Below are 13,806 nucleotides of genomic sequence, written 5' to 3' on the forward strand. Positions count from 1 at the left end.
GTCTATCAAAATATATATTTATTATTTTAAACATGCATATTGAAAAACACGCAATGATCAGTGGGTTAAAACAGACCAGTGAGCAAATGTTTCAGCCCATAGCTTTCTTCTTTGCTCATGTAACAAACAGCAGTTCATCCCTTTTACAGACACATAATTGAAGATTGAGACCAGCTGAGCTTCATCAAGAGGAACTGCTCACTGGTCTGTTTTAACTCACTGATCACTGTGCTTTTTTCACTACGCAAATTTAAAATAATAAATATATATTTTAATAGACCTTTGTGGTCTGGTTTTCACTCGGTGTGCAGACAGCCTTTGCCTTGGATTTTGAACACTTTCCTGCTTCACGCACCTGAGGATTCTTCCTTAAAATATTTAATTACCTGAAAAAGTTAATAAACTGATATTTGGTTAACCGCTAGTAGAGGCGAAAAATGCTTTGTTGATATGGGTAATCAAGTATCAATTTCCCCTACAATTGAACTTTCTTCCTGTCATTGGCAGCACGTGTGTTAGAGTTTGACAGATGTAATCTTGAGATAAAATGAACAAAAATATTAAACACACTGCAAAAGTTTTACTGAATATCAGCTCAATATTTAAGCCTGTAGGCCGACTGTAGCAGCTCCGTGGTGACAGAGAGACTACCAGAAGAGTGGAGGAGTGAAAATCTCACTGAATTAGCCAACTTCATTTGGTCACAGTGTTAATGTATGTTTATAATAAACTTAATCTCAGCACATATCTGTATATTCACTTAAATAAAAGCTCCATATGAAAGTAAATTTATTATCTCTCCTCTGTCCTATGATCTTCATATCTGACTGCTCGCACCTTCCCACATGAGAATAAAAACCGCCAAGTTTTTTTTTTTTTTTTTTAAATCCAGTGTACCTTTAACTTGCTGCAAAATCAGCACTGTTGTAGTGTGCAAATTTTTATATTGAGATTTTTTCACTGACTTCATGTGGATCTTATGCATAACAAATGATTGAATTGCGATTACAATATTTGAATACTGGCGCCTCAAATGTTTAACCAGGTATTCAAATACCCAGAACTACTAAATACTGTTTCTGAGCCACTGTTTATCCAGTCCAGTCCCAAAACCATTTTCCTGTCCAGTTAAATCATAAATTTTCTTTCAGAATTTAGTTCTTTTTTGATTTTTTTAACAGGTTACCAGAGCTATCAGTCTGAAAATCAAAGGAAAAATACATCATGCCAAGGTGGTGATGTGTCTGGGCAATACTGTATGGGTTGATCCAATGGTAGGATTTGGTATTTATAACTTTTTTGTAAAAATGTTGTAAGATTTGTTTTTTGTTTTTTTTTGTTTGTTTTTTTGTTTGTTTTTTTGTTTAATGCTGATTTTCAACTTTCAACTTGTCACCAGGTATGCATGACACGCATGCCAGGTCTGAAGATCTTCATAAACGAGTATAATGTCCATGCAGAGATTGTGGCCACTGGGATGGGCACTACAAACCCTCAGCATTTGGAGCTACTGAAGTTGCTGTGTCAGCGAGAGGAGGTTTCTGCTGTAGTGAAGCTCAGTGAAAGTAATGGGTAATTAATCAGTTATCGCTCTTCCAGTTTCCACTTCTGTCTGTCTGATAAGGTGTGATCGATAACCAGGGCTATATAAATGTTACACACACAAACACACGCATATGGGTGACAAAAGAAAATTAAAAGAAAATGGTGAGTTTGAATCCCGGCAATGCCACAGCCATCCGTGACTGGGAGCCAAGGGAGCAAAACTGGCCATGCTCTGATCAGTTTTCTGGTGCGAGGCATGGCATGCTCACTCCTTCCCGTCACTCACAGTGACATTAGCCAGTTTTGGGCATCTGTGTATGTGGAAGAGGGCAGATAGCTGTTTAGATAGCCACTGGAGCTTCTCAGTGTAGCTTTTAGATCTGTACTGTTCTCCTGGTCATAGAGGTCAACTTGGTCTGCTCAGCATCCCTGTACATATCCCTGACCTTTGTGGAGGTGTTAATTGTTTAATTATATCATGCTGTCTAGAAGCATTTGCAGACTTTGTTTTTGCACTCGTTTATTCAGGTTTTCCTCTAGTCATCCATCTTTCCTTTAATTTGTCATCCATGTGTGCAATTTAGTACCTATGTAACTAAATAAATAGCATGATTACTATATCTAGGTCATGTAATTTCTTTCACAAGTCCCTGAATTAATAAAACGAAAGTCTGCATTTTGGATAATTTATGCCCACAGTTTGACCCCAGCAGCGTACACTGCACATATGGGACTATTCATAACTATATAAGATTTGGTGCAACACCAGCTTGAAATTAAAACGCACACACTTGGCTCATGTCCTTGGTCAGACTGGGCAGGAATAATCTATACTAGCCCCTTAAGAGAGACGTTTTTTTATTCTTGATCCTCTTCTAAATGGCCCCTGAATTGTAACTATGTCACTGTGATAGCTGTGAGCAGTCAACTAGTAAAAACATGTCAAGATGCCCATGTTTCATAAACCAAATTCTGATGGACAAAACCAAAATCCTGCCTACAATAATATTCTTTTTGCTTAGAAATATGTGATGTGGAAGAAAAATATTCCAAAATTTTCTTCCAATTTGGTCATTTGCCAATTTCCACCCACTAATTAGCTCTCTGTAATCATATGACAGTTAAAAGCCAGGGAGAATGAGGGCTGACACAGTCTCCCTCCAAGACAAGTAAAGCCATCTAATCATTTTGAACTGCTGCTCATACTATGCCGCTGGGCAGCTGAACAAATGAAAGCACTAACTGCTCATGAGAGCCATCTCTCCTACCCAGAGAGCACAGCCAGTTCTGCCCTCTTAGACTCCGAGCCATGGAAGGCTGTGACATTGTTGGAAATCAAACTCGCAATTCCTGACAATAGGCCGAATGCTTTTCTGTTGTGCCTACATTCTTTAGGTTTTAATATTACTAAAAGCTTTTGTGTTCTTGATTCTGTGATTGGTCTGATCAGATGTGAGAGTGAGGTGGCGTCTCTGGAACAGAGGGCTCAGGCTGCTGAGGAAGCTCTGGCCAGTCAGGTGAAGGCTGGAATCAACATCTCTGAGCGTACAGATACTGAACCCTGTGACCCCTGTGAACCCTTACAGAACCTTCAAAACATAAAGCAGATCACTGAACCTAATAGAAGACAAAGTGAGGTCTCTTTGGAAGCCTGGCCAGATGCTGAACACATGGTTACGTGAGTGGAGTAACAATACTGACTAGCATCATAATAATGTTAATATAAATAATAAATCACATGACTTTCCTTTTGCTTTGAGGACATGATGCCAGTTTTACGTTTATTTGTTTATTTTGTATTCTGTATCCTTAAAGTATTTGCACCTCTATGCTCATTTAGATCTGCTGATCTAAGATGTTTACCTCAGAACGGGACTCCTGCTCTTTTTAACAGCTCAGATGAAGGCAAGTCAGTTTAAAAGTGAATACTTGGTGTCATATCATGTTCATTATGTTTTGGATCATTACCAGTCATGAATGATGATCTTGAATATTTTTAAAACTTTAACAGATGACTGTAATATCAAAAATGAGGACTTGCACACTGGCTGTAGACAGGATATTGCTATACCAAAAAGGTATTTTTAAAAAAATGCCAGACACTTTGTAATCTTTCAGGTCTTTAAAGATATATAGTAATATTCTGAATTTATTTTGTATTTATCACATTTTTTTTGTCCCTTTTTTCTGCATGTTTTAGTTTTCACCCACAGATTAAGTGGTTTCAAGAAGAAGAGTCGGTCACTCTTAAAATAAAGCTTACCAACCCCATGATGCAGAAGTGTGACTTTTTCTCTGACAGAGTGCTTTACAGGTCAGTCTACACCTTTAATCCTATAATGGTCTTATTTTTGAAGAAGTATTTATTGATTAAGAAAGATTTTGCAGTACTGCCTTCTGTTTAGTTTTGCCATTGTGTAATGTTTAGATGGTCTAATTTAATAATATTGTAGTTGTATTTATAATTTATTATTGTTTTTGCTCCCTCCTCTTTCCAGTGCATATGTAAACAGCCACCATTACTGTGCCAATCTGGAGCTGCACAGTGACATCAGCACAGAGCAGTGCTCATGGAAAACGGAGTGCAATGAACCAGTAATCAAACTGGTGAAGAAAGAGAAAGGAGAGTGGAAGTCACTACTTAAATACAAGGTAGGTTTTTCCTACACCAGTGTGTTTTGAGAGAGAGTGCTGTAGGTAATGTTTTTATATTGACTATATTGGCTTTATTGGCTTTTCCAAAGTCCTACTCATGCAGCATTCGTTCATGTTTACTAACAGTATTATTCATTTGTAGATTATTAGAAATTATTATTAGAATTGACATCATAAACTGTTTTAAGAGTCCTTAATAACTCTGTTGTCATCTGTATATTCTCAATCGAACTTTCTCACCGTCTACTTTATTAGGAACACCTGCACATTAATGCAGTTATCTAATCAGCAAATCATGTGGTAGCAGCACAGTGCAAAAAATCATGCAGATACAGGTCAAGAGCTTTAGGTGTGTTCAAATCAAGCATCAGAATGAAGAAAAAGTGTGATCTCTGTGACTTTGATCGTGGCATGGTTGTTGGTGCCAGATGGGCTGGTTTCAGTATTTCAGAAACTGCTGATCTCCTGGGATTTTCACGCACAGCAGTCTCTAGAGTTTACACAGAATGGTACGAAAAACATCCCGCGACCCACAGTTCTGATGGTGGAAATGCCTTGTTGATAAGAGAGGGCAAAGGAAAATTGCCAGATTGGTTCGAGCTGCCAGGAAGGATATAGTAGCTCATATAATCACTCTTTACAACCGTGGTGAGCAGAAACCGTGGTGAGCCGTGCTGAGCATCTCCGCAAGCACAAAACGTTGAACCTCGAGGTGGATGAGCTACAGCAGCAGAAGAGCTACAACAGCAGGGTTCCACTCCTGTCAGCCAAGAACACGAACCTGAGGCACAGACTCATCGTAACCGGACAGTTGAAGGCTAGAAAAAAAATCACCTGGTCTTCAACTGTCCAGTTTCGGTGAGTCTGTGCCATGTCACACCATTTATAACCTACTGATCTACTAACTTAATTGACTGAAAAATGACATTACTGCCAGTTTTTAAAAACTTAAGTTTACAGTGAGAAATGAGGTGTTTTACTTTTATTCTTAGCATCATCCACATCAGTGAGGATGTGGTAAAACTCACCCTACATTTAAACACGAATCTCTTCAAAGCAGGACTAACTGTGTGGGGAAATCACATTTAACCAGCAAGGTTTTGGACATCTTTAAGCAGACTGACTGCATTTACAGCTGCATTTGATAAACTGACCCCTTTTTACAGGCAGACAACCAAGATAAATTAAGAAAGTAACCTAAATAAAAACATTAATGCATTGTTTTGGTAAAATATAGTTGTTTTCTTAATGCAGAGGTATAAAAGTGTATTGTTAGCAGAAAAAAATAATTTTGGTTAAAACCTGTAACTTTTTGCTGTTTTCTAACAAGTTTTTCCCCAGGATGCCACACACATTCCTTCTTACTAAGAGAAAACAAATTCTGCTGTTTTTTAAGGACAACTTTGCTATCTCTTGAATTAAGTTAGTTAACCAGCTCCCTGTTAATGCAACTTTTTTATAAAAAGATTGTTTTCAAACATTTCGAAGATACAAGTAAGTAACCAAACCTCCTATCCAACAGTTGACAGGAAAATGGATTGTTTTAGCTGATTGTTTTTTTTTCAGGGTCTATTTTTCCCAGGGACACTGGGCCTCATTTATCAATTTTTAAGTAAAGGTGTATGTAAATGTTTTTATAAGCCAAACTGAAATAAAAATGTACAGCAGATTTACGATTCCAAACAGTGATTTTCTTCGTATACATGTGTGTATGTAGATAAATGGCAATCATCTGTATAAAGAAAAAAGTCCATGTTCACAGAGTGGAAAGTGCAAAATGGCTACTTAACAAGTCAAAAAAAAAAAAAGAAGTATTTCTCAGAGGCAGACGTTGAAGTACTTTTGACTCATGTGAATAAAAAAAAAATTATTTAGCAGTGTATGCAGCAGAGTCACAGCACCTGAAAAGACCCTAAATATGGAGAGAAATATAAGTGAAGACTAAGTTTAAAAAAAAAAAAAGGGGGAAAAAAAGAAACTATTACTGCTAATCGACAGAGTTTCTCTGCTACCAGGGGAGGCCAAACCATGAAACGCTTTTTAAAATGAACCAGTTGCTGTGACAACCAGAACCAACTTATAAGCTAGCTTTTATCCCACGAAAAAAAATAAAAAGTACTGGTCTCTAAATATCTATTGCCTCCTAAAGGCATCATTTGCTAACTCTTCCAGTCATATCAATTCTGCCATTTACACAACAGGGCTAAAAAAAATATTAGATTTGTGTGTACTTGAAATATATTAGTGATTTGATATTGACAGCGAAATCTGTATATGAAGGTTTACATGGGGTAGTCTTCTTGTGTGTACGTTTACACACACTTATGAGCAGGAGTAGTATATGAAAGTTTTTCTGAATTTACAGGATTTTCATGAATACCAAATTTTTTGTGTACACTCATACATAGGATTTATGCATAAACCCACTCGAATCCAGCTTGATAAATGAGGCCCATTGTCTATAGCCTATCATTACATATTTGGTGCCTTTTGATACATGTATTGCTTTGTAAATGTCAATTATTTCATTTTGCTTCTCCAGTAATGCTGGAAAGCAGAGTGGTTTCTAAAAAGGGTTTATCAGTAAGAATGTTTTTTAACAACCTGGATGCCAGTTGTAGGTGATGATGACATACTGTAGTTAATGTTAAAAAAAAAAAAAAAAACTGTTTGAGATTGGACATGTATTGGTACCTGCAGGGTTAATGTCTTAACATGACTTAATCTATATTCAGCATGGACACAGCAGACATTTTTAAAATATATATTTAATTATTTTTTCCAATTATTACTTTTCAACAGAGTGCTTTTGTGAGCTATGATTTTGACCACATTGAAGTTGAAGAAATTCCTCCCTCAAATGGTAAGTTCTAGTGTTGCATACATATATAAATGTATATATACATGGGGAGTAGTCAGGTAAATATGATTGTTTGCCAATTCTTTTAGAAAGCTATCAAAACTAACTTTACACATGACGCATGTTCTGTGTTGTCTCTATGATTCTATGTTAAAAATATGTAATAGAAAATAATTTCTTGGGTATTATATTTCAAGTGTCAAATACCCTGCTGTAAGGACCTCAGCATACTTCATGTGGAGATGTCATTCAGCTGCCTTTCATGAACTATGTGACGTAATTGCAGAGCAAAAGGTGAAGGCTTCACTCATGATGATGGTTTTGCACAACCCTCTCAGACATCATCTGTGCATTAAGTATGCTGAGGCCTTAAGCCAACACTACTGTTATTTCTTAAAATTATTATTAGAACAATCGTATTGCTAAAGTTAGCATAAGTAAAATTTAGCATGTCAAATTTAATATGACACTTACCAAGCAACTTTCTTTAACGGTCTAATAAATCACTGCCAGACTGCCCTATGGCAATCAAATCATTTTATACATGTCTAGTACTATTGAGGCAGCAGGATTAATTTATCCACATAGATCTGAACCATTTTACATGATTACCTGATTTACACAGTTAACCAATTTTCCTGACTTTACCCCATATATCAGTATACATGTAAAATAGTATGTATATATTTATTATTATTATTATTATTATTTCCACCTCCAGGATGTTGGTTCGTGGGGAACACAGGAGAAGAGGGCTGCTACTGGAACTCAGAGAGTGGGAGTGAGAGTGACTGAAAATGGGTTATATGCCTACAGTGCATATAAAAAGTCTACACCCTTTGTTAATTTTGCAGGTTCTTGTGATGGTAAAAAAAGAAAACATCAGTCATGTCAGATCTTTTTCCACCTTTAATGTGAGATACAGTGGATATAAGTCTACACACCCCTGTTAAAATGGCAGGTTTTTGTGAAATAAAAAAAAAATGAAACTAAGATAATGTCAGAACTTTTTCCACTTTCAGTATGAAATTACAACTTATAAAAATTAAGTGAAAAACAATCAAAAACGTTTTGGGGGAAAAAAAATAGAATAAGTGTGCACACCCTTTTATAATTGGGGATGTGACTGTTCAGAATGAACCAATCACATTCAGTCTCATGTTCAAAAGTAATTATCATACAGCTGTCATCAGTGAAATTATTCTGATTAACTCTAAATAAAGGATTTTGAGATTTTCTCAGTTTCATCTGACTGCTGGAGCCATGGTCCGCAAAGAGCTTACAAAGCCTGTATGGTATCTCATTTGTTGAAAGATATCAGCCTGGAGAGGGGTATAAAAGAATTTCCAAAACATTAGATGTACCATGGAACACCGTGAAGGCCATCATCAAGAAGTGGAGAAAGTGGAGCACCACAGTGACATTACCAAAAACAGGAGATCACTCCAAAATTGACAAAAGGACAAGACAAAAACTTATCAGGGAGGCTGCCAAGAGACCCATGGCAACATTAGAGGAGCTGCAGGAATATCTATCAAGTACTGATCACTCTCTACATGTGACAGCAATCTCTCGTATTCTTTATTTGTCTGGGCTGTGGGGTAGGGTGACTACACAGAAATCCTTTCTCACAAAAAACATCCAAGCTCAACTAAATCCCCCTAAACCATGTGGCAGAATGTGTTATGGTCTGATGATAATTCCAAAAGATATATTTGGCTCAAAAAAGCACATCCACAGTGTTCTATGGTACATGTATATGCTTTGTAAGCTCTTTGTGGACCTTGGCTTTAGCAGTTGGTTGAAACCAAGATGATGTCAAGAAAATCCTACAGAACAGCTGATATTTATTTGGGGTTAAACAGAATCCCTTCACTGCTGACAGGTGTAAGGTAACTTTATGAAAGCCCCACACTGATGCAACCAGGTTATTGTAATTTTTTCTTTTATTTCCCCTAAAATAATTCTGTTTGTTTTTCACTTGAATTTTGATGGTTGCTATATCACATTAAGGGTGTAAAAAGATTGGACATGGCTTATCTTGGTTTAATTTTTTTATATCACAAAAGCCTGGCAAAGTTTTGTGATGAGTTATATGTACTATTTTGTTTTTGTTATGGTTGTTTATTTTTAGTAGTAAACATGGGCAACTGGACTTGTGTTCTTATCCTGAAGATGAAGACCTCACCCTCTGTTTTGTGGTTGTTGATGGTTTGACAAATGTCCTTTTTCTACTGCACACAGTACCTGACACTTTTAGATGTGAAAACTGGAACTTGTATTGATCTAGGCTTCTGCTTACATGGTTTTGCTATATGCTCAAAATTAGCATTAACAGAACAAATGGCACTTACAATATGCCATAACGCTATAACAAATGCTACTAAAAAATCTGGATGTTTTTCCTTCAAAGAGAAACAGAATAGTTTGCTTAGTTAGTGCTTCTTTTGTGGTGTCAGTCAAATTCTCAGTGTTTTGTTTGGGCCCTGCTGATTTATTATAACCTAAGGGAGTAACTGAGTTGTTGGTTTCCTGTGTCTATTACAAACTCCTTTTAACTGTGTTTAAATCACACGCATTTCTTTATTAGAAAATACTGTGAGGGGAACTAAGTATTCAGACAACTTTTTGTTATTTAATAAACTTTCAGGGCATATATCCACTTCAAATTTACACACACAATGTCTTTCGACTTCACTTATAAATATGAATAAAGAATATGTATTTATAAGTGTAAAAAAGATATATTTAAAAACCAAACTGATAGGGAAATAGTATTCAGACACCACAAATTAACATTAGAACTTTGTTGTAATGCTGTTGTTGGCATTTATAGTTTCAAGACATGGTTTAAATGTGGTTCAATTCTGGCTCCAACTTCGCTTTACTGTGTGTATGGTGTTCTTGGGATCATATGCACATCCCTTCTTTCACCGAAAATGACAAGCTAAATTATTGCCAGAAAGTTCTATTTTTGTTTCATTTGACCAGAGTATATTGTTACAAAGCAGAACTCCTTTGGATAAACGCGTTTAGACACAATGTTTTCAGGTCATCCTGCAACTCTTTTCAAGGGACTGCTGGCACGTTGTGAAATCTTGCATGGCGCACCTGTGCATGGACAATTAGTTGTAGTTCCATGAGCTTTGCTCCTGCATGGTATTGAATTGTAACAGGGATGTTTAAGGCTTTTGCTAAGGCTCTGTAGCTTTTTCTATTGTGTTGTTTAATAATGGTGCCTTCGAGACTTTTAGGAAGCTTCTTTACATTGATTGCTATGTGTGATTTGATCCAATTAACAATCATAAAATCTCTTATCCTTGAGCCAGTTGTGCTTTTGTCCAGCTGCCAAGAAATTGACATGTTGGAGTAAAGATCAGTAAAGTGATCTTTGTAAAGTGCAGCTTAATAAATTGAAACAGTTTTGTGCTTATCAGCACTACTCGACTAGTTGGTTGACTACTTAGGAGGCACATGATTTAAAAAGTAGAAATACACCACCTCACACCTGTGTATGGTAGTTAAACTAAAAGCTACAGTACATGCGACTCGTAAACCCAATTTGTCTCATTGTGTCATGGACATAAATCAAACCATTTAATTTCCAGGGTATTTTCAACCATACAGTGTCTTGGATGAGTATTCACCAATACTGGCTGATAGAGCAATACTGATCCTTCTTAATGATCCTTCTTAATCACAGACAACAGGCTCAGCAACATTAATGCAGGGATTCTTACACATTACTAGTGTCTTGCTGATGCAGAATACAGTAATTAGTGTTATTTTGTTTGCAATGTTGCAACCAATATTGACTTCATGTGACACTTTCATTGCACACTGGTGGACTCCTTCTAACTAATTATGTGACTTCTGATGGCAACTGGTTGCAAAGTAATTAATAATAATTTAGCAAATTTTACTGGATTACTAATGCAGTCACAACTTTTATGATTTTTATTTGTAAATAAATTTGCTAACTATATTGATTTTCTTTCCATTAATCTGTTATTGAATATTTTATTAAGTATGTTCATGACACATAATCCCAATTAAGTCCCTTTAATTTCTCTTTCAACACTATAAAATGTGAAGAAGCTCAAGGGGGTGAAAGAAACATCAAAGAAACAACAAAGTGACGAAACATCTTCAGGATTTAAATACGAGTCCAGTTGTCTATATTCACTGCTGAAAAATTAGAATGAATAAGCGTTTGGTTCCTTGTTTCATTTAGGAATTAGACTTGTGTACTTCTGGTTGCATATTAAATTATTGTGTATTATTTCATTTGCACTTTCTTGAGAATGGGTTGTCACTATTGGATGTGCTAAACTGTGTGCATCATACAAGTCTTTTTTTCATTGATATTTTGCAGATATTGCAGCCATTGTAAAATTGTGGAAATGTGGCTCAATTGTCTGCATGGTTACATGTATTTAGTTGGATTTATTAACTGAGACTATTCAGAGGCTTTATGTGAGAGACTTGTGGTGTTTTGTGTAAGCTTGATAATAACTGGACATATCCTAGTATGTACTGTGCACATTGTAATCGATTACAGGTTTTTGTTCCAGTCAGGGGGAGCTTGGCTTGGTAGACAGTACAGTCAGATCCAGAATTATTGGCATTTTTGGTAGATGAGTAAAAAAAAAGGTTATAAAAAACTTTGTGGTTAAATAGTGTGATCTCCCACTGAAAGTATGAGAGAAGTCCAACCTTTAACTGAAGTAAATTTAGTAATGAAGTACTAAATTATTATACATTTTCCCACCTTTAATGTGAAATTGCAAAGTATACTGATAAAGTACTTTGTTGTGTTGGCAATGTGTGTTTTGGGTCATTGTCTCGCTGCACGATGAAGTTCTTCCCATTTAGATTGAATGCATTTCTCTGTAAATTGGCAGACAGAATGTTTCTGTAGACTTCTGAATTTATTCTGCTGCTACCATCATGAGTTACATCATCAATAAACATTAGTGAGCCCATTTCAGAAGCAGCCATGCAAGCCCAAGCCATGACACTACCGTCACCACCTTGGCCCGATGAGCTCATATGTTTTGGATCATGAGCAGATCGTTTCTTTCTCCACACTTTGGCTTTTCCATCACTTTGGTAGAGGTTAATCTTGGTTTCAGAACTCATCTCTGGCTCATCTCTGTATTTCTTTGTGAATTCCAGTCTGGCCTTCTGAATCTTACTGCTGATGAGTGGTTTACATCTTGTGGTATGGCCCCTATATTTCTGCTCTCGAAGTCTTTTTTTTTTTTTTTTTTTTTTTTTGAACGGTGGATTGTGATACCTTCACCCCTGCCCTGTGGAAGTTGTTAGTGATGTCACTGACTGTTGTTTTTGGGTTTTTCTTCACAGCTCTCACAATGTTCCTGTCATCAACTGCTGCTGTTTTCCTTAGTCAACCTGTTCGATGTCTGGTTGTTGGTACACCAGTGGTTTCTTTTTTTTGCTTTTAGACATTTCAAATTGATGTACTAGCTATGCCCAATGCTTGTGCAATGGCTCTGATCGATTTTCCATCTTTTCTCAGCTTCAAAATGACTTGCTTTTCTTCTATAGACAGCTCTCTTGTCTTCATGTTGGTTTAACCTTTTTAAGAACAAATGCAAACTTCTCAGGTGAAACCCAGGACTCAAACCAAGATATTCAGAGCTATTAAATGTTTAAACAATGAATCTAACAAGGGTAACAAGAAACACCTGTCAGTCACATGTCCAGTATTTTTGATCACTTGAAAAATGGTTGGGTTCAAACAAAAGGTGCCATGTTCTAAGTTGTTCAACACATCTGGATGTAAATCTCAGGAAATAAAAGCTGAAATTCTAATCTATTGTCTTATATTCATCTTTTGATCTCAAACCCAAATGTCTTCAGTGTATAGCAAAGCACAAAAGAATTGGCCTTGCCGTTCCAATACTTTCAGAGGAGACTTTATTTTTTCATAACCTTATTGACTCAGCTTCACCAAGGGTGCCAATAGTTCTGATTGTATTTCTGTGTAGCACTTGCATTGTTTGAAATACATGCTGTATCATTTTGAAGATATCTCACACACACTTCTCAGTGAAGGCAGTTCCATTATTCTGTTTTCTGGACTTCACTATAAAAGTTTGAGAAACATGGTACATAAAGCTGTCCCTCTGGCTGCTGAGACTTTGCTTTATTTAGACTTATGGTTCCCAGTCCAGCTCTAATACACCTAACTTGTTTCACGAAAGCCTTGATTTTTTTTGTTCCAGCTGTAAATCTTTTTCTCAAAACTTTTTGTTTCTTTAATAGAATTCGTGGTGCAACATGAGAGAAATTCCTCAACTTATTATTTATTCTCTGTAATCTGGTTTGGTTAAAAGATTTATAGACAACATGATTTATAGTCCTTTGGTTAACCATATAGTTCAACACTATGTTCATCATATAATTTGTAAAAAGATTCTTTGTGGAAAAATAAAATGACAATCTAAAATGGTATGCTTTCACTTTTATTTCCTTATTCACAAAGCTGAGAAAAAAAAAGTCTTAATTGTGATAGTCTCCAAATCTCCACCTCCCTGCAGTCAGTCTCTCTCTCTCTCTCTCTCTCTCTCTCTCTCTCTCTCTCTCTCTCTGTGTGTGTGTGTGTGTGTGTGTGTGTGTATGTAACTCTCATTCAGGTTTCATCAGCTAGCTAGTTATGGGACAGATGATGAGGGTATTCATAGGCCATGAACTGGGACAGCATGGGTGATGTACGATTC

General features: G+C 36.4%; 1 protein-coding gene across 3 annotated transcripts in view; it reads left to right on the plus strand.

Annotated features, from left to right (window-relative positions):
• Positions 1-13,481, plus strand: part of tdrd12 (tudor domain containing 12) — a 31,227-nt gene extending 17,746 nt beyond the window's left edge. For all 3 annotated transcript variants that reach the window (XM_034307136.2, XM_034307141.2, XM_034307137.2), the window contains 9 exons: positions 1,182-1,274; positions 1,400-1,572; positions 2,996-3,223; positions 3,386-3,450; positions 3,557-3,623; positions 3,746-3,859; positions 4,044-4,197; positions 7,003-7,063; positions 7,782-13,481. In XM_034307136.2, the coding sequence (XP_034163027.2) occupies positions 1,182-1,274; positions 1,400-1,572; positions 2,996-3,223; positions 3,386-3,450; positions 3,557-3,623; positions 3,746-3,859; positions 4,044-4,197; positions 7,003-7,063; positions 7,782-7,855 (1,029 nt within the window). In that variant the 3' untranslated portion in view covers positions 7,856-13,481. The remainder of the gene's footprint in view (positions 1-1,181; positions 1,275-1,399; positions 1,573-2,995; positions 3,224-3,385; positions 3,451-3,556; positions 3,624-3,745; positions 3,860-4,043; positions 4,198-7,002; positions 7,064-7,781) is intronic.
• Positions 13,482-13,806: the final 325 nt, after the last annotated feature.

The sequence above is a fragment of the Pangasianodon hypophthalmus genome, chromosome 9 (assembly GCF_027358585.1).
Source record: "Pangasianodon hypophthalmus isolate fPanHyp1 chromosome 9, fPanHyp1.pri, whole genome shotgun sequence".
Taxonomy (NCBI): Eukaryota; Metazoa; Chordata; class Actinopteri; order Siluriformes; family Pangasiidae; genus Pangasianodon; species Pangasianodon hypophthalmus.